This window comes from Osmerus mordax, chromosome 5 (genome assembly GCF_038355195.1).
Source record: "Osmerus mordax isolate fOsmMor3 chromosome 5, fOsmMor3.pri, whole genome shotgun sequence".
Classification (NCBI taxonomy): Eukaryota; Metazoa; Chordata; class Actinopteri; order Osmeriformes; family Osmeridae; genus Osmerus; species Osmerus mordax.
Genome location: NC_090054.1, coordinates 21,534,072 through 21,561,262, shown reverse-complemented (window position 1 = coordinate 21,561,262; position 27,191 = coordinate 21,534,072). Strand labels below are relative to the sequence as shown.

The 27,191-nt window shown below is 48.9% G+C and overlaps 1 protein-coding gene and 2 non-coding genes across 5 annotated transcripts; all 3 read left to right on the top strand.

Moving 5' to 3' along the window:
* The first annotated feature begins 1,021 nt into the window (after positions 1–1,021).
* tomm20a (translocase of outer mitochondrial membrane 20) lies at positions 1,022–27,191 on the top strand. 3 transcript variants are annotated; one of them, XR_010876661.1, is made up of 6 exons: positions 1,095–1,280; positions 1,896–1,939; positions 2,063–2,144; positions 2,593–2,735; positions 23,445–23,546; positions 26,965–27,191. XR_010876661.1 is itself a non-coding variant. In XM_067236340.1 (5 exons), exons 1-5 carry the CDS (start codon positions 1,160–1,162, stop codon positions 3,351–3,353), a joined length of 435 nt encoding a protein of 144 aa, XP_067092441.1. In that variant the 5' UTR covers positions 1,022–1,159; the 3' UTR covers positions 3,354–3,908. The 3 variants fall into 3 exon arrangements, 1 of the variants encoding a protein (XP_067092441.1); XR_010876660.1 differs by having other exon boundaries at positions 23,442–23,546; XM_067236340.1 differs by lacking the exons at positions 23,445–23,546; positions 26,965–27,191 and adding an exon at positions 3,309–3,908 and having other exon boundaries at positions 1,022–1,280.
* Positions 2,297–2,435, top strand: LOC136943700 (small nucleolar RNA SNORA14). Its single transcript, XR_010876712.1, has one exon. It is a non-coding gene; the product is annotated as a small nucleolar RNA SNORA14 (small nucleolar RNA).
* LOC136943702 (small nucleolar RNA SNORA14) lies at positions 3,017–3,145 on the top strand. Its single transcript, XR_010876713.1, has one exon. It is a non-coding gene; the product is annotated as a small nucleolar RNA SNORA14 (small nucleolar RNA).

Genomic DNA, 27,191 nt, shown 5'->3' with positions numbered 1-27,191 from the left:
CCCAAATCCATCCCTACCAAAATATTTTTGTTGGGTTCCATTCTGTGTACATGTATGGCAACCAGATGGTAATAATATTGTAAACCTGCATTTTTAACAGTGATGTATGTGTATACAATTCTGAAGACATCTCCAGTGTTTCCTTTGTATAGACTCCCCACTGTATGATAACCTGAAGGTATGTTTTGTTTGGCACTTGTATGTAATTGTATGCCTTTGTTATAAATTTGTATATTGAGAAGTGTTTTGAGTCAAGCTATTTAATATCTTGCACTGTTAATAACATGTACTTTTCTGTACAGACAATTTTACCGTTTTAACTGTAGTTGTAGTGTACATACTGAGGCTAGCAGCATGACCATGTCCCCCACTCTCGTCCTGGTTCTGTTGTGGGGACACTTTCATTTGCTTTCATTTGTCAAAATCGTTTTACTGTTTTAAAGGTTTCTTTTTTTAAGACCGGTTTACTGCTTTGTATTTTCATGTGTTTGTTCATTTGTTTCATTCTGTTTTTCTGTTAGCTCGTGCTTGTATCAGAAGCATTTACTGGTTTTTAAAGGCGGTTAAAGTATTTTCCAACCTGTACATGAACTGTAAAGTTTTATGGACCTTTATGGAAAAATAGCTGGATCAGAGAGAGTGAAGCAAGTGAGAAAGCTCTATAGTATTTATTAGGCACATCAGAGGATGCTCAATGTGTAATTTATTGTAAAAATGTAAGCAAAATGAAGCCTCTGTTTGAAATAAATGCCATAGTTTGTGAAGTTCATTGTCTTTGGAAGCCTAACTTACTTTTATATAAAGCGGGACATTCCTTCCACACATTTCTTAAATATCAAGACCAGCTGATCTAGACTGTGTCATTAAAAACTACACAGTAAGTACTTTTTGGATATATAATGGTTTCCATTGTATGTGTGTTTGTGTGTGTGTGTGTGTGTATATATATATATATATATGTTTTAATCTGGTCGGATGTCAGCAAATTCCAATGTATCAAGAAGGGACCTTGGAACAGATTACTTCCGTTCCGCTTTCACGCTGTCATCTCGCGAGGTCAGCATTCTACCATGCGCTTCTTTAACCAGACCAGCTAGCCTCTCTTCGCTAGGCACACTAGCTAGTGAGCAGCAGGGTTAGCTCACGTCCTCTTGAGATTATGGGCAGCAGAACCAGCACAGTAGCAGCTGGAGTGTGTGGAGCATTATTCATAGGATATTGTATATATTTTGACAGAAAACGACGGAGTGATCCGAACTTCAAGAAAAAACTGCGGGAACGTAAGTGATGTAATTTGAAGTTGGGCCTCAATACATGTGACTAGTTTTTGCTAATATGAACAGGTAATGCTAGCAAGACTAAGTGAAGCAGCGAGTTAGACAGATGTAACCAAAATCATTCAACGGCAATTAAGTGGTCAAACATGTTATATTATCTACTTCGATTTTAAACGCCTGAGCCAAACAGTTCGTCAAAATTATGTAAGTAGTATCAGGTAGCTAGTAGCTAGCTTCCCTGTAGCTAGGTCGGTACAGCATGGCTAAGTGGTGATAATTCCGTCGTCTTGTGTGCTCGTGATAGCACTGCTATTAGTAGTAAACGTTCAGATAATTTTATCACACTACGCGCGTTTGTGTGACAACGTAAATGTCACCTTTCCAATGTTGGCTCGGAGAGATCATATTAGCTATTACTATCTCAAGCGAACAAAAGGCCCATAGCTGATGTGATATTCAACCACTTCGTCCGACCGGCTTGAACCACCATCTACAAAGCGAAATGAAGTTTCTTGATTTTAGTCTAAGTTTATGCATTTCACACCGGAGTATGTGTATGTATCGGTAGTCAATTAGCTAGCTTGCATCGTCTCATCGAAATTCTAATTTTCTTTCAAGGGAGGAAGAATAAGGTTTGTCAAGAACAATCTGGACTGGCAAAGGTAAGACCCCCAAATGACCTTGGGATGCATGCGTCTAAAGAAGCTTCATTCTAAAACATGAGCAACTTCTACGTACATGGGTTGCGCTTGTAAACCTTTTCATTTATTTTTATGAACTCTTAGTTACCTGATCTGAAAGATGCAGAGGCTGTACAGAAATTCTTCTTGGAGGAAATCCAGCTTGGAGAGGAACTTCTTGCACAAGGTAAGCAATGAAGTAGTTGTCATCATCTTGTCCAAACCAACAACCCCTTCTACAAAATTCTAGCCCGACCTCTTAAACTCACTGTACTCCGTGTCTCTTGAGAGCATGGCATGTCACTAGGATTGGTGTGTTGATAATAAAAACATTTGGCCATGCATTCTTCAAAACCCCCCAGTTGCTTACCTTAGCTTCTGGGACAAGGAAGAATGCAAGATCGATTCTTAAGCATTCCAAAACCAAAAGGCTTGCCTCAGTACCTTTTGGTTATTTCAGTTTAAGGACACACTTGATTCATGTATGCTGACAAACCAAACGCAGGATTGTCTCACATCAACATACTCAGTTCACCGTCAGCCGTAATAAGACATCCAGCTGTGTGTTTGTCAGTCCTATCTGCACCTGACCCCTGTACTCACTCACTTCCTGCTGTGCTGCTGTCCCTCCACAGGTGACTATGAGAAGGGAGTAGACCACCTGACCAATGCCATCGCCGTGTGTGGACAGCCCCAGCAGCTCCTCCAGGTGCTGCAGCAGACGCTGCCCCCACCTGTCTTCCAGATGCTGCTCACCAAACTGCCCACCATCAGCCAGGTGAGACTCACTCTCCACACCTGAGGTGCCCTGCTGTGGGGCATGCTCCACACCTGAGGTGCCCTGCTGTGGGGCATGCTCCGCACCTGAGGTGCCCTGCTGTGGGGCATGCTCCACACCTGAGGTGCCCTGCTGTGGAGCATGCCCCACACCTGAGGTGCCCTGCTGTGGGGCATGCCCCACACCTGAGGTGCCCTGCTGTGGGGCATGCCCCACACCTGAGGTGCCCTGATGTGGGGCATGCTCCACACCTGAGGTGCCCTGCTGTGGGGCGGTTGGTGCGGCATCCTTCGTAAACCCCCTGGATGCTGGTTGTAGCTTCTGGGACAAGGAAGAATGCCAGATCAGTTAAGAGATTCCAAAGCTGAAAGGCCTTTCTGTGGCTTTTGGTTATTTCAACTCTTGCACATTCATAATGGTCGGTTTGTTGATGTAGATTTTTTTTTTTTTGAAGGATGGTTTTTCGGTGTTGTTGCAGCAGTAACTAGTAGTACAAATAATCTGAGACTTAATAGGTTTTCTGCTTCTCTCTTGACTGATGAGGTTTTAATACCTCTCCCTCCTACTTTTCAGAGACTCGTGAGTGCTCAGAGTTTGGCGGAAGATGACATCGAGTGAATGAGGTGTGTTTGTGTCTTACATGGTGGGGTGTGTTTGTGTGGCTGGCTATCAGACAACAGATGCAGGCCCGTCTCCCAGCAGTGTGCTTAGCACCGCTGAGTCACCTGCTGTGCTCTCTGGAGCCTGTTACGTTTCCTGTTACTGTAGCCTTGTTACCCATCTCATCGGACCAATCTGGGAACATTCTGGTTCCTATCCTTTATATTTCTGTGTCTGTCTGAAGTCAAATCATATCAATCATAGATGAATGTGTCCCACAATGCTGAACAAATGTATTATTTATTCATTGTTTCATCTGTCATATGATATACAAATAATGCTCAGCATACCTAATTTATACCAATATGCAAACTAAATGTCATTTTGGATTGCTCTAGATAGGACGGTCAAATCTGCATTCATGAAAATGTGGTTGGAGGGATGAACTGAATGTTTATTTTATAAGATGTCAAAGGAATGAAAAGTGAGTTATTTTTTTGGTATTCCAATCCTACATATCTAAAGTAATTCTTTCCTTAATTCCATGGAATAAAATGAGAATTCTCTTATCAAGTTGTTTCTTTTCTGTGTTCATTGCCAGTAGATGGCAGTAGTGATGCATGAGAAGCTGGTAAAATGTTAACCTTTTGGTTTTGTTGCAGGTAAAGCTGATGTTGGTCATTAACGTCATTATTTCCGTCGGTGGGAAAACATGTTGCATTTCCCATCTAAACCTTTACCCGAAACGATAACATCTGTTGTGTGCAGTTTTCAGCCCATGATAATGGTGGATGGAGTCAATTGGACCACCTGTTAGTGTCAGCTTTACTTCAGAGAGACGGTCACACTGCAGTGTCAGTAGCCAAACTGTTTACTACACTTGACATTGTCGTCCATGACAGGCAAAATGGATCTTGAGTGGGCTCTGGCTAGACTCTTCACAGGCAGGGGTGCAGCTGGGGGTTGTGGAAGCTGAGATGTTGACTCACTCTAACAGTGTCTCTGCCAGGCAGTGACCTGAGGAGATGGGCTTGCTGAGGGCCGCAGCCTTCAAGAGGAAGCTGCTGTGTGGGCTGAAGGGGCCCTTTGGAAGACAAATGAAGGTCTAATTATTTTTTATCCTAGACTGCAGCTGCTTTATGTTTTTGGCAGGAGCGGGCTGGAAACTAGCGTTGCCAGGAGACTAGCGCTGGAAAACGTTTTTCTACCGTAGGAATGAAAGACGAAGATTGACCAGCGGCCCAGAAATGTCCAATGAGTCCTAAATAGTAGGCTGTGCTGCTTTTCGGTTCTCTCATACAGTCCAGAGTGGGTTATTCAGTCGTCTGAGATCACCAGCAGGGTGAAGACATCTGCAGCACGTCCCATGCGTGGCACTGTGGGTAAACGTGCCAGAGAACAGATCGTGGTTGATGTGTCCTCGGAGGACAGGAGGAGGAGAGCAACACAGGCGTTGGTAACAGACAGGATCTCTGGGCCTCCATGATCTTCCACCCTGGTCCTCAGGGACCCCTTGTCCTGCATGTTTTAGATGTTTCCCTGTTCCAACACACCTGATTCAGATGCATGGTCGTTACCAGGCTTCTGCTGAGCTTCATAACAACCATTTCATTTGAATCAGGTGTGTTGGAAGAGGGACACATCTCAAACATGCAGGACAAGGGGTCCTTGAGGACCAGGGTTGGGAACCCCGGAACTAGACAGGAAGCTGAAGAGTAGGTTGCTTAAAAGGAGCTAAAAGATATTTCATGTAAAATCTGTAAACACCTGTAAAGTTATTTGCTAGATCACAATAAGTATTGGTTGAATTGGTGTCAGTGTGTGGTGCAGGGTCGCTGACTGGTGTGGTTGTCATCCTGTGATGTTCCTCAGATACTCTGTAGGGGGCGCTGTGGGTCCAGACAGCATGCGTACCGCTGTGCCCTTTAGCTTCCAGACTACAGGGAGTGGAGGGACTTTGGTTCCCAGTAAAAAGGATTAGCTACAGGAATCTACATTCCAGAGAGAATACCAAGAATGTGGATGGTTGGAGTCTGTTCCTGTCTTGTCTCATGAGGGCTTTGATGACAGATGAGCCTTCATCCACCAGAAGCCATCTTGTTCTCTCTGCATGTGGTAAAAATAACTAATTAATGGATGTAGCGCCATAAATACCAGTTGTAGAGCAAGAGGCATACAGGAGTAAACAACTCACCAGCTTGATTCCCATCAGCACCTCACAGTTGCTTTCTTGATTTGAATGCTATGCTAGACACGTCGATTCTGATTAGGAGCCAAATGTACTATTAGAAATATCATAATCACAAGAGCTCATTTGTCAACGTGTTTTCTGAGAATTCTGTTAACCAATTTCCCATGAACACAATTACCTCTGAGTCATCAACCGCCATCTGAATGTTAAATCAAGATAATGTAAAGCCTCCAGCGTTGAATTGAAACAGGATATCCAGGATATCCAACTTAGCTTTGACACAGACAACTGGAGCTTTCATGGCCAGTGTGAGGTGGACACGTACGTTCAATAGACCACAGTAATCATCCGTCTCACTGCAAAGCAGGCTTCATCTCACTGCAAAGCAGGCTTCATCTCACTGCAAAGCAGGCTTCATCTCACTGCAAAGCAGGCTTCATCTCACTGCAAAGCAGGCTTCATCTCACTGCAAAGCAGGCTTCAGTTGTCTCACTGCAAAGCAGGCTTCATCTCTCACTGCAAAGCAGGCTTCATCTCTCACTGCAAAGCAGGCTTCAGCTGTCTCACTGCAAATCTTCAGCTTTAGAGACACTCCGACTATAGTGCATAAAAGGCAGATTTGAAGGTGGAGAACAGACATTTTCTGCTGCAACCAATAGCTTGCCTATGCTCAAAGTCACCCTCTCTCTGCCATGTTGCTAGAGTCTAGGGCGGGGGGGGGGTTGTCTGGGAGGACAGAGTACGCTGTCATGGAGAGGACAGGCTGAGTGGAACAGGAGAAGCTGTGCCAACAGGGATGATAATGACATCCTCTCCTGCAGGAGCTGAGGAGCGCTCAGCAGCACAGAGAATTAATTACTCTGCTAGTCTCAGGCTCTGTGTCTAGTCTCAGGCTCTGTGTCATTCACAGACGAAGGAAGGAAGGGGGGGGGGAGAGGAAAAATTCCAAGGCACGTCCTGAAAAGCAAGCTGCAGTGTACGTGCTGAGGGTGTTAACTTCCACTCAGATGACCCAGTTTTCCATCTCAAGGCTCCGGGGACGGGTGGAGGGAAGATGGAGGAAGATTCAGCCGAGGGTCCAATCACCTGATGTTCCTCTGGAGGAGTGTACCGTCGTCTGGGTTTATTCAACTTATCTGCCGTTCCCCTTCTCGTTCCCCTTCTGCATCGCATTCAAACTCCCCCCCTCCCTCCCATGTTCTTTCCCCCGCAAGTCTATTCAGGTCTTTGTTGACATTCTCTCCAGGTGCTAGTAGCTAGCTAGGTGTGGGCGCCCATGAGACTGCTGTGTTCTCCCAATGTCACCCTGGGTCCCAGATAAGGCCTCACCTCAATAGGCCCTGTGCAGAATCTGACACGGGTTTCTTTTTGTAGTTTTTTTTGTCGTCATGTTTTGGTTCTGTAGACAAGCCTTTCAAAGAGACAGCTTTGCATTCTGGGTGCCAGGCAGGATAACACGACACCCAAACAGAGGAGATGAAATCCAGCTTTAGTTCCCAGCCTGTCATCTGTCATCAGCATTATCTGTGTAATCTAGGTTGAGAATGAAAAGCATGGGGGAAGTGAAACACACGAGTGGAGAGGGTGATTAAAGGGTTAAGTACGCCGTCTGTGTGTAAGGGTCGGTTTTCTCTCTTTTCTAAGCTGCCTTCCTGTCTCATGGGCGGAGCAGCTCAGAGGAGCAGCCTTGACGTGGGCAGGCAGACACAGCCTTGACATCAGCAGGCAGACAGGCTTGACATCAGCAGACAGACAGGCTTGGCATCAGCAGACAGACAGGCTTGACATCAGCAGGCAGACAGGCTTGGCATCAGCAGACAGACAGGCTTGACATCAGCAGGCAGACAGGCTTGACATCAGCAGGCAGACAGGCTTGACATCAGCAGGCAGACAGGCTTGGCATCAGCAGGCAGACAGGCTTGACATCAGCAGGCAGACAGCCTTGACATCAGCAGGCAGACAGGCTTGGCATCAGCAGGCAGACAGGCTTGACATCAGCAGACAGACAGGCTTGACATCAGCAGGCAGACAGGCTAGACATCAGCAGGCAGACAGGCTTGTTCTGCATACCATGCTGGAGGTCTTCTGTGTCGACTCGCAGCTAAGCCCAGCCTTCGGGAGTCTCGTCAGAGGGGATTACTGGAGGGCCGGGGCCTCCTAGTCTGCCATTGCCCCGCTCTGTATTTTTATCCCAGTGAGGGAGGGGGGCGAGGGAAGGCAGTGTGTCATCAGAGGGAGTTGAGGTTGTGGTGTTATTTTCTTTCTGCCCTAATTCTTCTGAGCCAAAGGGAGGGAAGTGTAAATAATGTATTTAGGGCTGTGGGGTGGGGGGGGTGGGGGGGGGGGGTTCTGACCAACCACAGGACAGGAGAGGGCAGGGTTAGGACAGAGGTAGGCATAAAGTTGTTTAAAAAGAGAGAGCCCAGGGAGGGGGGTCGAGCAGACAAGTACATTCCTGCTAATGGACACTGTTTAGAGCCATGTCTTTGTTTTTGGTTCAGCTGTTATAGCACACAGCTCTCAGCTCTGCTGAGTGGAGGAACTGCACATGTAGCTGGCTCGAGAGAGAGGCCGTGAGGCTGGGTGGAGAGAGGGGCCGTGAGGCTGGGTGGAGAGAGAGGCTGGGTGGAGAAAGAGGCTGGGTGGAGAGAGGGCTCGGTGGAGAGAGGGGCTGTGAGGCTGGGTGGAGAGAGGGGCCGTGAGGCTGGGTGGAGAGAGGGCTCGGTGGAGAGAGAAGCTGTGAGGCTCGGTGGAGAGGGGCTGGGTGGAGAGATGGCTCGGTGGAGAGGGGCTGGGTGGAGAGAGGGCTCGGTGGAGAGAGAAGCTGTGAGGCTCGGTGGAGAGGGGCTGGGTGGAGAGATGGCTCGGTGGAGAGGGGCTGGGTGGAGAGGGGCTGGGTAGAGAGGGGCTGGTTGGAGAGGGGCTGGGTGGAGCTGGGTGGAGAGAGGGGTGGGTGGAAAGAGACTACACAGGTTCAGATGACAGTATTGAGGCGGCGTGGCCGCTGGATCAGACTGGCTCTATCTGCCCTTTCCTGCACGGATAAAGGAGCTTTCAGGGAGAGAGCAACAAATACCCTCCCCCTTCCCACACACACACACATCCAAGTTTTTCCACTCCCTCACACAAAGTGTAAGTTTTTAGCTTTTATTTCCATATCACTTGGACTGTCTGATTGCGCTGCACATCTTGGCAGAGCCAGCTCACACCTTCACCCCAGAGCAAAGGGAGTTGGACTCCTTGCATCTTGTGTAACCAGGGCCTTTGAAGACCTTGGCTTTAAGCAGTGTGTCTCATCAATTCCCTCTGCAAGACTACATTTGAATCTGAAGAAAGCACATTACAGATAGCATATATACCAACACAGTGCTTTCACTTCTTATTCTCGGTAGCTGCTACACAAGCAGTGTGTTTGTGTTAGTTCTGTTATGCTAGCCATCTTTGCACTTTGCACTTGTGTGTATTTTTCCGCCAACAAGTTTCAGGATTGTAACTAAAGTAGTGACTGTCCTTTTATCTGTAAGGCTCAGTACCATGGGATTAATTTCCACGCTCCTCAAAGGTAGCATGCTGTCTCTTATGGTACAGGCTGTTCCTCTACTGTTGCACCGGTTATAGACCCATGTCATCATTCCTTTGATGTTATAGCAAAGCTCGTTCTCTGTACACGAAAGGAAAGCCCTCTGAGGAAAATACAGAAGAACGCTAAAATCCCCCTCCAGCTTTGAATTAACCAACTCATGAAGTGGGCAGTGCTCATAACAGACTCCTGATTTATTTGTAATCTGAGACGTGGTCTTTGTGGCGTTAAAAATGCTTTTCTCAAGGAAGTTGGGGGGAGGAGGGGTACGAGAGACTCCTAGCGAGATAATAAGGCCGGCTGAGCTTTCGCTCTCAGCTGAAAGCCTGATGTCGAGGATAGTATCAGAGTCAAGATCGGATTTACATTCAGTAATTGCTAAAGGAGTCTCTGAGTGGTTTCCCCCCCCGTTTCAAGACTTTGCGGATCAGGGTTTTTTTCCTGACCTTCTGGAATGCGTGTTGGTTGTCCTCACTATACGTTTTCTAATCCAAGTCAGTCTGATTACACAGTGGAATTAAGCTCTTGAGAACAACCCCCCTCTCCACTCACTCCCCTCTTTCTACCATGAATTCCTATCACCAGAGCCCACCAATGCTAACAGCTAACAACAATGCTGCCTCCTATTTATTGCTAGATTTGGAGATGGAATAATTACTGTATCCTCTGTGTAAAGAACGTTTGAATTTAATGGATTTACGGATGATGAATGAATCGGTTATTGAAAGTGGCGGTTGTTCCGCAGGTGCGGTCGTCGACGGCTCCAGGAACTAAACGAAACACAGCCAGAGTATTGAGGAGCTGTAGAAATAAATACACATGCATGGAATAATTAACATCTTCATTAGGGGGTCATTACATGTTATGTCATATAGGGTCTTCTACGAGGGATTGGAGGGGGGGGAGGGGGGGGCGCACCCCCCTGCTAGTCATGACGACAGAACATCAGCCTGTTCTGACAGCTGGAGAAGGAGAGCGAAGGAGGACTGGAGTTACAGCGAGGGGAAAAAATGCAGTCTGACGTTCCAGCAAAGTAATGAAACCATGCGTCTGTGATCCTGCTGCCGGCATATGAAGCACATATCTGAGTGTGGGAGGAGGGGAGGGGAGGAGAGAGGAGGGGAGGGGAGAGGAGAGGAGGGGAGGGGAAAGGAGGTGGGTTTCTCTCCTCTCCCCTCCTCCCCTCCCTTCCTCTCCTCTCCCCCTCCAAAGCGACTGCTTGTTGACATCCATTATGAGGTTTCCCAGCACAGAGCCAAACCAGGAAAGACTCCGGGTGATGTAATTCCCTTAGAGGTTACATTAAAACGTGGCCTGGCTGACATCATCCATTTAGCACCACATTTTCCAATAATATCTAGTTGTCTTCCTTTTCCCTCCTCCCTCTGCCTAGCTTCCCCCCCGCTCTGCCCCCGGCCTCCCCCGCTCTGCCCTCGGCCTCCTCGATCTGCCCCCGTCCTCTTCCCCTGGCCTCCCCCCGCTCTGTCCCCGGCCTCCCCCCCGCTCTGTCCCTGGCCTCCTCCCTCTGCCCCCGGCCTCCCCCCGCTCTGCCCCTGGCCTCCCCTCCGCTCTGCCCCCCCCACTCTACCCCCGGCCTCCCCCCCACTCTTCCCTTGGCCTCCCCCCCGCTCTACCCCCGGCCTCCCCCCCGCTCTACCCCCGGCCTCCCCCCCGCTCTACCCCCGGCCTCCCCCCCACTCTTCCCTCGGCCTCCCCCCCGCTCTACCCCCGGCCTCCCCCCCGCTCTACCCCCGGCCTCCCCCCCGCTCTACCCCCGGCCTCCCCCCCACTCTTCCCCCGGCCTAACCCCCGCTCTACCCTCGGCCTCCCCCCCGCTCTAACCTCGGCCTCCCCCCCACTCTGCCCCCGCATGGATAGGGGGAGATCACCAAAGCTACAGCCTGGATAGGGGGAGATCACCAAAGCTACAGCCTGGATAGGGGGAGATCACCAAAGCTACAGCCTGGATAGGGGGAGATCACCAAAGCAGTCGCTGCAGCTGTGGAGGCACAGCTTCAGAAAGCAGGGTTTTAACCCTTGTGTTATCTTCGGGTCATTCTGACCCATCAGTCATTGTGACCCACCGTCGTATTGCGACAACTTTACCGCATACCAAAACAAAGTGAATCACAGTCCGTTGGGCTGTCTCAGACCCCCCACATTGCGAAGGTTGAAAGAAAATTATTTTTATTTGTTTTTGTATTGGGTAAAATTGGGTAAACACAACGATGGTTTGTTATGAACATGTTAATTCCCCCTATAGGTGCTACAAAGAATGATCTGCTCCATCAACACACACACACTCAACCAGCTCCCTCCACATGTGGACTTGACACTGGGAATAACTGGCCTTTTCTTGGGTCTTCTTGAGAACGAATAATGTGATTCCTTCTCGTCTGTGGATTGCCCTGTCAAGTTTATCCTACTGTTTAAAGCATGTTTACGTACACATAAAGATCCGCAGCTAGTGCTTGGGTCATCGTTCGGTGTGTCATGCCTGTCTCTAAGGTATGGTCTGTCAGGGAGAGGCCATGGGCAGTGGTGACCATGACAGCTTTCTGGTGTTGGGCTGTAGCAGTGGGAAGGCTGTATCAATAATGGATGCTCTGAGGTGGAGGAAGGAGTCTTGGGCTGGGGCCAGTGGGTGGCTGGCTGCGCCTCGCTCAATAATGAATCAATTGATCCCTCGCCGCGTGATGGATGGGGTTGCCATGACAACCAGCGGAGGAGAGGAGGGCTGTCTGAAGGGGAGAGCTGTGGTGGCAGTTTTTGTTTAAAAAAATGTCTGAAAGCAGGATGAGATTATGTGGCGCTTTCTGTAAATGGTTGAGAGAGAAAACTAAAACAGGAGTGAGAAGAGTTGACAAGTCCATCTGGAAACCTTGTAGGTCTACATGATCAACACGCTAGTAACACATCTCATGTTGAGGTTACCCCTTCTGAACAAAAGTCAATATTAATGTTACTACTGCATAGTGATTGTGCAATTAATGAATTTTTTGATTCAGCATGGTTTTCAGATGATGTGTGTCTGAGTATAGGTCTAACTACTCTCTGCTTTCTGGAAGAAAAAAATGTTTACAGTTTCTGTGCGTTTTGTTGTTATGGCAACGTGGCTGATCCTCGCCCAGCTGGGACCGATGTTGCCAAGTAACAGCTGAGTTATGAGAGAAGAGAGGAAGGTGTGTGTGTGTGGGGGGGGCACGCTCAGACGAAGTGTTTTACAGAGAGACAGAGCCTGAAAAAAATATATAATCTGTGAGTAAAAATAAATTTAGCCTATGTATGTATCTGGTTTGAGAACAACACGCGCGGCTTTGATGTAGCTCTCGCGCGGCGTCTCCGTGCCCCCTATCGCTCGCAAGGAGGAGGAGGCGCGCAAACAAATCAGCCACGCCAACAACATGACGGATGCGGCCCATACTAAACAGCGGGTGACTGCAGACAAATAGCCTCACATAGCTGAACAAATAGTTCCCCTTGATGAAAAGGAAATTGGAGTAATGAGAGCACCAATCTGTCTGCAGTGCAGCAGCTACTCTGACCCAAGATCCAGTGTGATTACTCAGCGCAGGGCACGGAGTCTGTTGACTCACAGAGATATCGGAAACAGACCCAAGGACTTCAGCTGTAAATAATTATATGTCCTTGTGATCCAGGAAAGCAGAGAATGGAAATTCATTTGACATTATTAATGTCAAATGAATTGGGCAGGTCGCCAACTCAGTGCTGCTAGCTAGCTAGCTAGACTGCTGTGTAAGATATTCAGTAGTGGTGGCGGGTTGTATTTGTTCATTTTTGCTTGTTTTTTTCGTATTTTTTTAAATACTTAATAATTAAATTATGCATTGATTTGTTGTTCTGTCTCATTGTGAGCTGCTACCATTTTGTGGATTGTTTTTCTCCTGGCACCTACGTTCTGTGAGTTGTCATGGAAACTGATCCTGAAGCCCTTCAAGTGTCACCCCTTAACAAACACGCTACACAAACTCAGTCGTTTATTGGGGCATAAAATATTTTGTCAGTCCTGCTTATAAATTATCGTGCTGCCGTTCTTTCCACATCTGTTTAATTGAATACCTGTAAAGATTTATATGCATAGAAAGCGCATAGTCACCTTGGTCAGGTTAAAACTGCCTGACTGAAATGGACTGAGGTATTCCACAATCAGCTGAAAGCAGTAACAATCAGCAAAAAACTGTTCCAACCCAGCTTGCTTTATGTCTGGAGCTTATAAATAAATCACAAACATAAACTGGCGTTTCTTGTTAAACGGAAAGAAAGGAGTAAAGAGAAAATAACAAAAACAAGAGGCATCGTGGTGTGGCTTTATATAACAGAGAGGTTGCCTCCGGCGATTGTGCAATGCGGAGCTGTTGTCTGGGCTGGGCTGATGTAAACACAGCGGCCTCTGGGGGAACAGCCATGTGTCTTGATGCAGCAGTTATGGGCACATGCCCTACTTTCATAAATCAGAGCTGGGAAAACAGGAAACAGTGTGAGGGGAGGGAAGAGAGGAGGGGAGTGAGGAGGGGAGGGGAGAGTTTCTCAACAAGGCTCATATTGATGTTCCAAACACAGCTGCAGACCTCAGCTGACTGGCCTAGAAGCAGACCCTAGTCCTGCCTCCCCCTCTCTCAGCTGATTGGCTGCTCTGGAAGCAGACCCTAGTCCTGCCTCCCCCTCTCTCAGCTGATTGGCTGCTCTGGAAGCAGACCCTAGTCCTGCCTCCCCCTCTCTCAGCTGATTGGCTGCTCTGGAAGCAGAACCCAGTCCTGCCTCCCCCTCTCTCAGCTGATTGGCTGCTCTGGAAGCAGACCCTAGTCCTGCCTCCCCCTCTCTCAGCTGATTGGCTGCTCTGGAAGCAGACCCTAGTCCTGCCTCCCCCTCTCTCAGCTGATTGGCTGCTCTGGAAGCAGACCCTAGTCCTGCCTCCCCCTCTCTCAGCTGATTGGCTGCTCTGGAAGCAGAACCCAGTCCTGCCTCCCCCTCTCTCAGCTGACACTGTGACCTTTCTGTCTCAGTTGGAACAGACCCCCCCCCCCCCCAAGCCCCAGACACACTTCTCTCTGTCCTCCCCCCCTCCCTTCCTCCCTCCCAGCTCCACTTCCGCCCTGGGGTTTGTGTCTGCATGCTCCAACAACAGTGACTCGTTTTTAACTGCATCAGCAGTTTTCTGCTCTCGCAGTGCTCCTGTTCAAGCCCTCACCCCTTCCCTCCATCCCTCACCCCTTCCCTCCCTCCCTCCCTCACCCCTTCCATCCCTCCTGTTCCAGCCCTCACCCCTCCCTCCCTCGCCCCTTCCCTCCCTCGTGTTCCAGCCCTCACCCCCTCCCTCACCCCTTCCCTCCTTCCCTCCCTCACCCCTTCCCCCCCTCACCCCCTCCCTCACCCCCTCCCTCACCCCCTCACCCCCTCCCTCACCCCCTCCCTCACCCCCTCCCTCACCCCCTCCCTCACCCCTTCCCCCCCTCACCCCTTCCCTCACCCCCTCCCTCACCCCTTCCCTCCCTCACCCCTTCCCCCCCTCCCTCCCTCAGCCCCCCCCCCCCCCCCCCCTCCCTCCCCCCCCTCCTGGCCGTGTCAGGCCCTCCTGATCCCCAGGCCAGGATTACAGCACAACAGTTCAGAAGGATTGATTACACAGGATTCTCTCTGTCAAAGGCCTCTTTAGAATAAAATTCCACATTCAGATGTAATCTTCGGAAACGGCTGAATGGGTTTCAAATGTCAGCGCTCATCGGGCCAAAGCACACCTTGTACAGAAATGGCATTTGTGGCACAAGCATGCAACAACCCAACTACTGCTCTGGGCTACAGTTGAACTGGCAGCTGTTGTTGTGAGGATTGCCTGCCTGCCTGCCTGTCTGTGCCTTCCTGTCTGCCTGTCTGTGCCTGCCTGTCTGCCTGTCTGCCTGTGCCTGTCTGTCAGTCTGCCTGCCTGCCTGCCTGCCTGCCTGCCTGCCTGCCTGCCTGCCTGCCTCAGTATCTGGTTCTCAGAAAGCTGCCCTGATGACGTCAGCCAGGGTCAGCTCAACTGTTATTGGAGAGTGTTTCTATGGGAGCTGAACACGCACACACTCAAACACACCACCTCCTCCGGCGCCCAACTCATGTTTGCAGGGAAAACCCAGGAGACGTGGCCAGAGGCTGTCTGACTTCTCATAAATCATGTTGGGTGTTAAATAAAAGGCACACACTTCAAACAGAAACACACAAGATCAGCTAGAAGTGCCTCCGTTTGAAGAGGTGGTGAGGCAGTGAAGAGGTAGTGAGGCAGGATAAAATGTCTTCCCTCCACACAGACCCTACTCTGATCCCTCGGGTTACAGTGGAAAAGCCTTGATCCTCGGGTATCCGGGCAGACTTTGACCGCAGCCACACTGGATGAACGAGAGAGAGAGAGAGAGAGATGAAGTGAGAGGATAAGCCCATTTAAGGGATCCCATTATGGGCTTCAGATGTCTGTCAAGTCCTGTTTAGACAGTGGAACACAGCTGTCGCTTTGAACTGCAGCTGTTTTTAGGTGTGTGTGCCCAACCATGAGTGTGTATGTGTGTGTGTGTATTTTTGGAACAGTATTTTTGATTGGGTTGCAGTATTTCAGATGGAATAACCCATCTGCTAGGACACTTTACTCTGTAAGGCTCAGATATGCTGCGTTGAGCTTGTTCCTGTGATCATGTGATCATGTGGTCATTGCTTCACAGCTCTGAGCCTGTGTGTGTTAATGTCAGGTGAGCCGAAGGACATAGCAGGTGAACTGTGGTTCAATCATTTTCTTAGTCATGAGATGAGTGCTATTAATGTATCTAAAGCGGGTTAATTGAGCCCAGCTCCTGCCCCCCTGAGGGCTGGGATCATGTGGAGTTACAGATACTCGAAGAGATGACAGGGGAGCTTGATTTAGCAGCCCTGGAGTCATCAGTGCAGCTGAGGAGGGTGGGGTGGTGGGGAAAGGTTAGAGCTTTAAGCATCTGGAGTGCTTTGTAATAGTTCCTGCCAATGTTAGACTAAGAGAGGAGATTGAGAAGGCAGAATATCAGCGAAGGGCAGAGTGTCATATCAGTGTGCTAGTTCCCTGTGAATATAATGTAAATGTTATCCTCCCTTAAAATGAACCTGGGTGACATTTCCACCGAGACTAACTGTAAGTGGATATCGCTAACTCTAACCACAGAAATACTGTCATAATTCCACTTCTAACCCCTGATCTTCTGCTGGGCGCTCCACGAGCTCCTGTCTGCTGCTTTGGATAAAAGCACCTAAATGAGGAAAAGATGATGTCAAATGTAAATGTCGGACGCTGGTGTGCAGGGTTCTTGTAGAGCTTTGTGATGCGTCCGGTCCAGGGGTCATCCAGGGGTCATCCAGGTGTTTCTTGTCCCGCTTTTCTTTGCTGTTTGAAAGTCCTTCAGACAACGAAGCCTGAGCAGGCTTCTGAAGCTCAAGGAGGTGTTCATTTCCACATCAGAAGACACCGAGCGCCATTCTGCAAAATAAAAGAACACTGGCTTCTCCTCAGCACTTACACGTTTTAATTATCCACATCGTGAAGCAAAGGAGAGGATCTCATTTCCTGCCTTGTAAGGAACAATAACGTGCGGTAGCCGTGTGCGACACGCACAGGGGCCGTCTCAACCGTTCCACTCTGTCGACGAAGGAGGGGGGCGGGTGATGTGGGGTTTCCAGAGCTGCATGTGTCTGTTCCTCGCCTGTGTCTGCAGGCCTGCCACACTGAGTCACACTGGGAGGGGACGGGGGAGGCTGGTGATCTGCCGTACGCTGGATCCTGCTTGAATGTCCCTTCTCACCCCGCCTTATCCTGGGTGGGGCTCCCCACACAACCTGTCCCAGCCTGCTCACACAGAGAGGGAAAGAGCATGTACATTATTCATGGGATAATAGGTGGGTGGGTGTGTGTGTACAGGATGTGTAAGTGTGTGTCTACAGTATGTGTAAGTGTGTGTACAGGATGTGTAAGTGTGTGTGTGGACTTGATTAGCTGTTCTTGTGGGGACCAGAAGTATCCTCGAGAATAGCAAATAGCAGGAACTTGTTTAGGTAGTTTTGGGTTCAGAATTCCATGAAGAGTTGGGTTAGGAGCAGGCAGGCACGCTGTAATCCTCCCCATGCAGGGATCAGGGAAACAGGCCAGCCTGCAGCCGCCAGCCTCTCTCCTGCCCTCACGCCACTCTGCTCTTTGTTCGGGTGCATCAGGGTCAGTAGATGAGCTGAGGATGTAACAGCACTGTGAGCGGGGGGGGGGGACGACTATGTGACTAACGTTTGGTCTGATTCATCCCCTCAGTGCTGGCGTGTGAGTGTCTTCCTGCATGCGTGGCTGGGCTAAGCCCTTTGTCTGTCTGCAGATCACAGTCATGCTAGCATGCATGCTGCAGTGGCCGCATGTGTTGTTGAATACGAACAACGCGTGCGTGCGCATGTGCGTGCGTGCGCATGTGCGTGCGTGCGCATGTGCGTGCGCATGTGTGTGTCCGTGAGTCTGCGTCAGCGAGTGTGTGTGTGTGTGTGCGCTCCATCGATCTGGCTGCTCACTAGACTGGATGGAAAGGCCCCTGGGCGGCACATCAGCAACAGATAGGAGGGGTTGCCATCACACAGCATTCCTCCTGCCCCCCCCAACCCCCTCCCCCCCAACCCCCTCCCCCCCAGCCCCCTCACCCCAGCCTACCCAGGCCTGTTAGAGCCAGTCAGTCTGCCAGTGCTTGGGGGGAAAGGTGAGGGAGGGGAAAAGGAGAACTGGGGAGGGAGGGAAGGAGAGGGGAGGAGACGTGGGGGGGGGGCTGGGGGGAGGTTCTCCCACCATCTGACCTTCACATGGAGACATGGGGGAGGGAGGGGAGGGGTGGCAGGGGAGGTAGAGGGGGGAGGGATGCCTACTCTTTCCAGTCTGACAGGGTGGATGACGCCGTTGGTGTCTTAAAGCAACACAACCCTCGCTGCCTTCCAGAGCACAGGGAAACACAGCAGGCTTCCAGAGCACAGGGAAACACAGCAGGCTTCCAGAGCACAGGGAAACACAGCAGGCTTCCAGAGCACAGGGAAACACAGCTGCCTTCCAGAGCACAGGGAAACACAGCAGGCTTCCAGAGCACAGGGAAACACAGCAGGCTTCCAGAGCACAGGGAAACACAGCAGGCTTCCAGAGCACAGGGAAACACAGCAGGCTTCCAGAGCACAGGGAAACACAGCAGGCTTCCCTGGACTAGCAAGTCTGTAACTTTCTTTGTAAAACTTGCATTTTGGACGATAAACGACAGATATTCTAATGATGTTTTGACTAGGAACAGAACATGCATCTTCAGGGTGTAAACACCCAGTCACACGGCGCAGCGACGCTCTCGCTTTCTCTCTCTCTCTCTACACCTCTCTCTCTCTCTGTCTTTTGACTAGGTTATGTCTCCTGTCTGTGTGTATGTGTCTCCCTCACTCACACAGGCTGGTTCCTGTTCCTGTCAGGCTAGTATCAGGGCCAATCAGCTGTAAGGGATGGATCCTCTGTGCGTTTAGCTCTGCTGTTACTGCTCTGCTCTGGGTGGAACAGAGCGAGCAGGCTGAGGGCTGAATGCTGACTAAGCAGAGACAGCCTGAATCAGTGGCCATGACTGATCCACATCTCAGCTTGCTGGGAGTGAGTGAGTGTGTGTGTATGTGAGAGTGAGTGAGTGTGTGTGTATGTGAGAGTGACTGTGTGTGGGTGTGAATGTGAGAGTGACTGTGTGTGGGTGTATGCGTAAGTAAGAGCGTCTGCTAAAAAATGACTAAATGTAAATGTATGCATGCATGCAGAGTTTTGCAAGTATTGTGTTTGTTTTGTTTATCCCCGTTCCCACAGTGCAAGTTGAGCTTGTTTTTGCGTGTCTCTGTTCTGTGAGGAATGTGCTGGTTTGCATGTTCACCAGAAAACACCGCACCCGCAAGCCTGCCTGGCTGGGGGTGAGGTTACCGTGGTGAGGGTGAGGTCACCATGCCGACAGCTGGATGTGACATGGAAAGGGACGTCTGCTCTAGATTCTCCCCAGGCGTTGTCATGGCGTCACTGTGTGTTGTCTGTTGCTGTAGTCTCACAACAACGCTCAGTGGAAGTGTGGGTTTGTTAAACCGCCAGTCCTAGTTGCCAGGCAGGAATGACAGTAATCACTTGGAGAGAGTGGAGGGGAGGGGGGGTCATGCATGCACGGGGAAACACCAAGAACATAACGAGCATGACCCGCTCGTTCACGACGCCAGCCGGCCCCTGCTCTCACTGTGCTGTCAATCTGCCAGGCAGGGTGGAAATATAATCAAGGCTTTGCCGGAGTATTTGAGTTCATGGCAGGCATTACGTGAGCCCTAATGCCTGATTCTACTTCAGCCCTAGACAACATGTCTGACGTTCAGTGTGTTTCCTCCCCCAGTGAAAGCTGCTGTCAGACAGCCTGCCTGGACACAGGAAGTCACGAGGCTTCCAGGTGAACAGGCTTTCCTGGAATTGTTAAGCGGGGATTTCTCAGAGCTCTGCATATTTAACTGAAACGTAACCTTTTAGTAGTGCAGTCATGTACGTTTTAGAAACCCACACCTACAATACAACGCCACTAGTTGAAGGAAAGAAACAATTGAACACCATCCGTATAAACTCAACATCACAGTCATTTCTGTTACATGCTTTCATGTGTAAAAAAAAGCCAAATGGTCACGAGCTTATGTGGACCAAATCCAGATTCTCTCTGCTGAGGTGAAGAACTGGCCAGTGTAGCAGAGACAGTACATTACATTTAGCAGACGCTCTTATCCAGAGCGAGTTACAGTAAGTACAGGGACATTCCCCCCGAGGCAAGTAGGGTGAAGTGCCTTGCCCAAGGACACGTCATTTTGCACGGCCAGGAATCGAACTGGCAACCTTCAGATTACTAGCCCAATTCCCTAACCGCTCAGCCACCTGTTTAGGTTGGTTGAGGGGCAGTTATGTGGGCTTATGTGAAGCCCTCTGTGACATAGCTTTTAACCACAACCTCCCCGAACATGAAGAGGAACTTCTGAACTGTTCTGAAAGTCTTGACAGATAGGTCTTTGTGGCGGTCTGTAGATAATACACCCTGCAGCATCTAAGAACTGAAGAATTCCTGAGTAGTCTTTGACTGTTGGAAGGAGGTTAAGATAAAACTAGATAAACAGAAAAGTCAAATAAAAACTGGTGACTGGCTCTGGCAAACACCCAACAACTCCGCCCCTTTGACAACTGAATTGTGTGTGTGCGTGTGTATGTACTCAAGGCTACAGCTTAACGTTTAACCTCAGCGACGCCAGCATGTGTTGCAGCAACATTCCAGAGAGGCCCCTGTCTTGTGACAGAGCAGTTTCACAAGGTAAACGTTTCTCAGTCTGAGCTCATGTTAGGTTTCCAGGAGAGGACTGTGTGTCATCTCAGATGACACCAGCTTGACAGTGCATGTCTCTTCATGTCATTTGTGTTATTGTTAGAAAGCTTTGACCAATCAGTGGCTGACTTGGCTAACACCAGAGCAAACAGCCAATACGGAGTTATGTTTGTCCAGAACCAGGATCACTGGCCCCGCCCCTCCACCCCCTCCCCTCCCCCAGCCACCTCACCCCCCCCCCAGCCACCTCACCCCTCCCCCAGCTGCCAATTGTTAACTGAACAAGAATCATGTGAGGTCTGTGTGTTTGTGTGTGAGATGTGTGTGAGATGTGTGTGTGTTTGTGTGTGTGTGAGATGTGTGTGTGTGTTTTCAGAATCATGTGATATTTGTGGGGCTTTTTTCACTTACACAGGGTTGAACTTTGTTCTTGCAGTTGTTAAGCAACAACAGCTTGGCAACTAGGACTCTGATATGAGAGAGAGGGAGAGAGAGACAGAGCGAGAGAGAGAGGGATAGAGAGAGGGATAGAGAGAGAGAGAGAGAGAGAGCGAGAGAGAGAGCGAGAGAGAGAGAGAGCGAGAGAGAGCGAGAGAGAGAGAGAGAGAGAGAGAGAGAGAGAGAGAGAGAGAGAGAGAGAGAGAGAGAGAGAGAGAGAGAGGGAGGGAGAGGAAAGGCATGATAGATGATCAGAGGAGTCAGGGAGGGACAAACTGCTGTAATGAGGTCACAGACATGGCGGCATGGTGGCAGCCACATGTGACTGTGAGAGAGATACAGGCAAGGCTACCACAGGCCGGCCCGTGTCCTGGAGAGCAGGGGGGGGTTGAGGAGAGGGGGGGAGTGGAGGAGGAGGGAGTAGAGGAGAGGGTGGGAGTGGAGGAGGAGGGAGTAGAGGAAAGGGTGGGGGGGTAGAGGAGGGGGGGAGCAGGTGTCCTTCAGCACAACCCATGGTGCAGTCAGTCCTGTCAGCTGGTGTGAAAAGCGTTTCCTCTTCAAGGCTGTCTGCCGTGGCTCCTCCCTGCCTTTGTGTGGCGGGCCTGGGGCTGAACTCCAGCCTCCTTTGTGAAGAGAGCTTTTAATGATTTGCATGGAGCAAGGTCAAGTTTCACGTCTGTCCGGACAACAGGCTTTACGGGGAAAGAGGAAGGAACACCAAACTTGGCGAGCTCCATAGATACACAAACTATAACCAAACCAGTAGAACCACTGTAAACAACCCTTAAAAAACACACCCAGTCCAGAGGGCCAATCACAAAATGGGAATTCTAGCTGCTCAGAGATAACACAAGCTTTTGCCACACCCGATTCTGAAATGCCCTTTGCTCAGACAAGGCAGCTCAGATGCCAGCCTGAGCAAACTGCTCCTTTATCTGCAGCGTGCTCGAAGTCGTTACAGTTTGCGCAACACAAACATGCAGCGTGGTATCGTGGAGGGCTTATCTGGCTGCTCCCAGGACGCTGAACTTTCCCACAGCGCTGCTCTGCAGGTCATGTTGCTCTCCTGCCCCCCACGGGGACACTGTGTCCGGGGGACTCTCCGTCCTCCCCCCCACGGGGACACTGTGTCCGGGGGACTCTCCGTCCCCAGGCCATGTGCTCTCGGCTCTGTGACACGTTAACGACTCCAACACGCCACACAGATCATTTACAAGCTGCATTTGTATTTCCTGACCTTGCACCTTTTGGCAAGAGGTGGATATTTGCGTGTTTTATAGCATTACAACAATAACATCTTCTTACCCTTTTCAAACAAGCAATAATGTGATATGAGTATATATTAATGATTGAAAAACAATTTTTTCACATTATTTGGTAACATTGAAATTGGAAAGATATGAAAATTATTTGAAAAAACTAAAATATGAACAACAGGTTTCAATTACAGCAGTTTCAGTATATTTATAAGCAGGTCATGAGGGGTAAGTTAGCTTCCAGCTTTTATACTAAGCGTCATTCTCCCATAGTTTACATGATGTGAAGTCACATAATCAATCCAAACATCCAGTTGATGATGAAACATTTTTGAAATTTTCTAATCAGGAATTCCCATCACCCGACACAATCAGCTTTCAAGTTTTCCCCCTGTTTTCTTTGAAAGAGCTGTTTTCCACATTCAGCCTTTGAACTGAATGGGTGGGGGGATGTGGGCAGCCCAGACAGCTGTATCTGGAAGCCGTGTTGCCCCGGCTGGGGGCAGTTTTGCCTCCCACCCCCCTGTCCGTCTGTCTGTCTCCATGGTAGGGGCGGGATCCTGGACTGATGATCTCCAGCTGTTCCTGGATCAGAACCACAAAGCAGGGGGGTGGATAATGAAGGACACACCATCTTATTGTGACAACTTGCACTTTGATGAGAGGGGGGAAGTACATTACTGGCACAGAATGCGTCTGATGAAACTTCCCCCATAAAGTAGATAATGGCAGAGCGAGGGAGGGGCTCCAGCCACCTCACCAAGAGAATATAAACCATTCCAGAAACGTCTTCCTCAGTAAATCTTCAGCAGTACAGACTCTGTTGGGACTGTGACTGATGATCTGACTGTTTCCAAGTCCTGTTCTAGATGAGACCAAAACATCTGTGAACGAGCCATTACAGTATCTCCCCCAGACAGCAGACATGAGGCTCTTGATCTAATCTCCAACTCCCAGCTCTGCACGGCCTCCGTGTCCAACCACAGTCCGTCTCATTCCTACCTCTAAACATGACCATCTCCAAGCTTTTTTTATTTAATTCGATTATTTTTCTTCCTAAATCAGTTTGAGATGCCATACTTGTTGTTCTGTGTGTGCATTGCATGTGACAGCCTATTATCTGGTTTAGTTTTACTTGAACAGGACAGGACTTTGGCAGAGTTTGTTCATCCTTATGCAGTGTGTTATCTCTGATTTCATTCACAGAAGGCTGTGTGTGTGTGTGTGTGTGTACATTACACGTTTGTCCAAACACAGCAGCAGAAGAACAGAGAATGAAAGGCACAGAATGTCCCCACAAGCCCATGTAAAGCACAGTGAATACTTGTTACTGAGAAGCCCATCGGTGGAATGGTCAGGAATGTAAGTATATTTCTCCCTTCAGAACTCCAGGAAGGCGAGGTGAGCGTGCGAATGTGACCTGATTTACGCAACACTGTGAATGTGAGATCACACCTGCCAACTCCACCTGAACTCGAGCTCTGAGGAGAATTGCACGTCCTGTTCCAGGAAAAAAAAATAACAATGGTGTCAATAAATGTTTTATAAAAATACTTCCATGCTTCAGTCACTATCTGCAGGAAAATACCATTAGGTAACATTTCCGAGACATTGACTGATTCTCCTTTTGTAAAAAAACAAGACAGGACAAGTGCACACCCACACATTAAAAAGCACAAGCGCCTTGACTTTCAAGCAGAATCCTGTCTGCACGTTGCTTATTTACAGCATGCAGAGAGAGCTGTTCTCTCTTCCCAAGGGCGTGCCCAAAGGACAGCTCCAGAACACGCTAGTCATCCAGGAAGTGATGTTTTGAAGGGGAGTGGCTGTTAATGATGACATTCCCCCGGGCTTCAACTCTCCTTTCTCTGAAACAGAGAGTCGCTCCTGCAGAATGGCAGGAATGTAACCTGCTGGTATTTGAGTCAGGCAGGGCTAGTCATGATTTACATATACGGCGTGCCAAACACTAATTCATATCCCTATCATCATTACTCACAGACTGAATTGACAAATATATTTGTCAAATATATGGCACTGTAAATATGAATGTCATTGCGTTGGGTTACGATTTGCTTAGTCATTATGTCAATTATGTAACATGGCTGGAGTAAACAAGTCACCTGCTCTGTAAAATAAACAGGAAGGTTTACTGTAATGACGTGTTTGTAAATGTACTGTTGTTAAGGTTTAGCACCTCCTACTCGTGCTTAGCATGTAGTACTGCATCTGCCTCTGGGCTGGATGATGTGTTGTCTGCACTGTGCTGCATGTTAATGAGAATATCAGGGGGTTTCCACAGGATGGGACAATGATGTCAACAGTTTCACCAAACAGAGAACCAACCCACATCCTCGATCTTCTGACCACAGTTTATGGTTGTCTACTGTGTTTATGGCTGTCAAACTAGTCCGACGGTGGGAGTATATATCATTACCACCAGCACAAACAGAAAACTGGTACACTTGTTCATTTTGAAATATTTCCCCACTTTCTGTTCTTGTCATTTTCAACCTGTGACAAGCAGAGCAGATGAAAGGATATGTTACACTGTCTTCCAAATAGCTGCACATGTGGCACATCTGTGCCTTTTCAATGTTCCTCTCTCTGCAGCCATGGCAACTGCTGCATGTTTGGCAGAAAGGCTTTGAAGGCAGTGGAAAAAGAGGGGGAGGGAGAGAGGGAGGGAGGGAGGGGGAGAGAGAGGGAGGGAGGGAGGGGGAGAGAGAGGGAGGGAGGGAGAGAAAGAGGGAGGGGGAGAGAGAGAGAGGGAGGGAGGGAGGGGGAGAGAGAGAGGGAGGGAGGGAGGGAGAGAGGGAGGGAGGGGGAGGGAGAGAGAGAGGGGGAGAGAGAGAGAGAGAGAGAGAGAGAGAGACGGAGCTCTCAGTAGTTGGCCTACATCCAGTGTAATCATGCCATGGAGCTGAAATGAGGCCTTTGGCAGCACACCAGGTTTCTGAGAACAAAGATGTGAGCTTCTAATGTTGGCGGCGGGGCCTGCTTGGCATCCTTTTCCATTTCCCAGCAGCCCTTGCCTTGGCTGCCGGCCAGCCCCTCCCCCATGCTGGGACTGCAAAGAGGATCAGAATAAAGAAGGAGGCTTGTTTTTCTCTCTCCTCTCGCTCTGGACCCAATGACATCACTCTGCAGCCTCCAGACCCAGATTCCAGCCGCCCGGCATTTCTGTCTTGCTTGGGACCCTCCATTTCATACTCATGTCACTGGTGATTGGTTCTCAGGATTGGATGTTTTCACTCGTTTTTTGTTCTGTGAAGTTAACTTTAATGTGCATTCTCCCAATTGACTTCTTCTTGTTCCCAAGCAGTAAACATTCTGTCCAGGGGAATAGCAAAAATGTAAACAATGAACTCTACTAAATACACTCTGTGGCTGTCAACAGGATGTGGCTTTCCAATTAGGGTATGTTGGTGTCCATGGTTACTTTTTCCTTAAAAAAAATATACATCCATTGAATAAAAGGACATATTAAGGGAACGGCGGTAGCCTTCTGCCAAAGGTCACTTCCAGTACAGAGGAGGAAAACAGCCTTGAAACGAGGAGAAAAGCTAGTGGAGTTCTAAAGACATCAGAGGATCTCTGAACATTTCTCTCTAGACCAACAGAACCACGTATGAGTACAGTACCCCCTTTTGGTTGTTTGTATTGTTCAGCTATGCGGTTGTGATAATGTTGTTATATAACAGCAAAACTGTTTGCCTCCTGGGGGGGGGAACAACCAGAAAGAAAAACATTCAGCTGCACGCCGCAATATGCAGGAAACTTCAGAAGGAATACGTAATGATTTTGCAGCCATGAATAAAAGATGGTCGATCTAAAAAATTTAACAGGCGGCGGAATGCAGTGGTGCAGAAATAACGTGAGCTCATCGTGCCTGTGTCACATGCTGGGTATTCCCCCGGCCGCCACCTCCCTCCTTCCTACCAGGCGCCCCGAGCTAAGCAACGACTACTAACACTGGTAGATAGTACACACCTGTTCTCACAGTATCTAGAGTCATGTGACACAGTCACCCCACTGTTTGTTACACCACAACTGTATCTGTAAGACTACCAACTACATCACAGCACAAACTAGGCTACAGACTGCTCCTTAAGGATCATTTATATTTAAGGCCTTCAAAAATATTTGATAAAGTGGTGCCTTTAAGCAATGACTAGTTTATCTTCCCCTGAATATTCTGTTGTGTATTCTCTACCATGGTAGAAACAGGACTCTGTGAAGACTTTTCATATAAAGACATCGCTTCTCCATAATCAGGTCATTAAGGTTTCAATTGAATCCCAGCATGCTGTGATCTTGCATAACATTGAGTTAGCAAACACGCCTGGTCTAAAGGATCCAAATATTCAAGGCCTGTTTTCCACTGAGCTCAGTAACTGAGTATTTTATTTGAACGTGTGCTTATTATAATGTAAGCGTTCTGATATGTGGAATAACCATGTTTATAGTCATGTCAGGGCACCTTAATGGTGGTACACTCCAACATGCAAGAAGCCTTGCTGAATGGAAGGATGGGTCTTTGTATACAGCTGTACAGAGTTGGCTACTATCTGGGCAGTACATGATACCACTGCAGATTCAGTCATCAGCCAAGAACAGCCTTATGCTTCAGCGCAGGATCATGTCTATAGGCTGGGGGCCAAATGTCAGGATGATGTTCCCTGAATGGGCGAGGCAGATTGTGGGTACGTGAATCATCTTACTTCCTCTTCCAACGTCACAAAGGCTTGTAAAAACGTATCCTGCTTTGTGTGTGCAGGTTTCAGAGGTATTGCCTCACCCAGATCCTAAACGGCAGTCTGCAGGAATGACACGAGGCCTCAGGCTGAAACAGAAGACACCCAGCCCACAACACACACACTCTACTCAGCTTTAAGGCTTTTGATACGTGTTAGGTGTATTAATGATAATCAATTGTCTATATACAAGTAGGCTTAGCATAGCCTACCTAAATAAGATCATGTATTTAACTAAATAAAATTTAAA

Excerpts from the sequence above, each read along its gene's own strand:
- tomm20a (XM_067236340.1), top strand. The coding sequence starts at position 1,160 with ATGGGCAGCAGAACCAGCACAGTAGCAGCTGGAGTGTGTGGAGCATTA. Across the intron at positions 1,281-1,895 it reads CAAGAAAAAACTGCGGGAAC|GGAGGAAGAATAAGGTTTGT; the intron begins GTAAGTGATGTA and ends TTTTCTTTCAAG. Across the intron at positions 2,736-3,308 it reads AACTGCCCACCATCAGCCAG|AGACTCGTGAGTGCTCAGAG; the intron begins GTGAGACTCACT and ends CCTACTTTTCAG.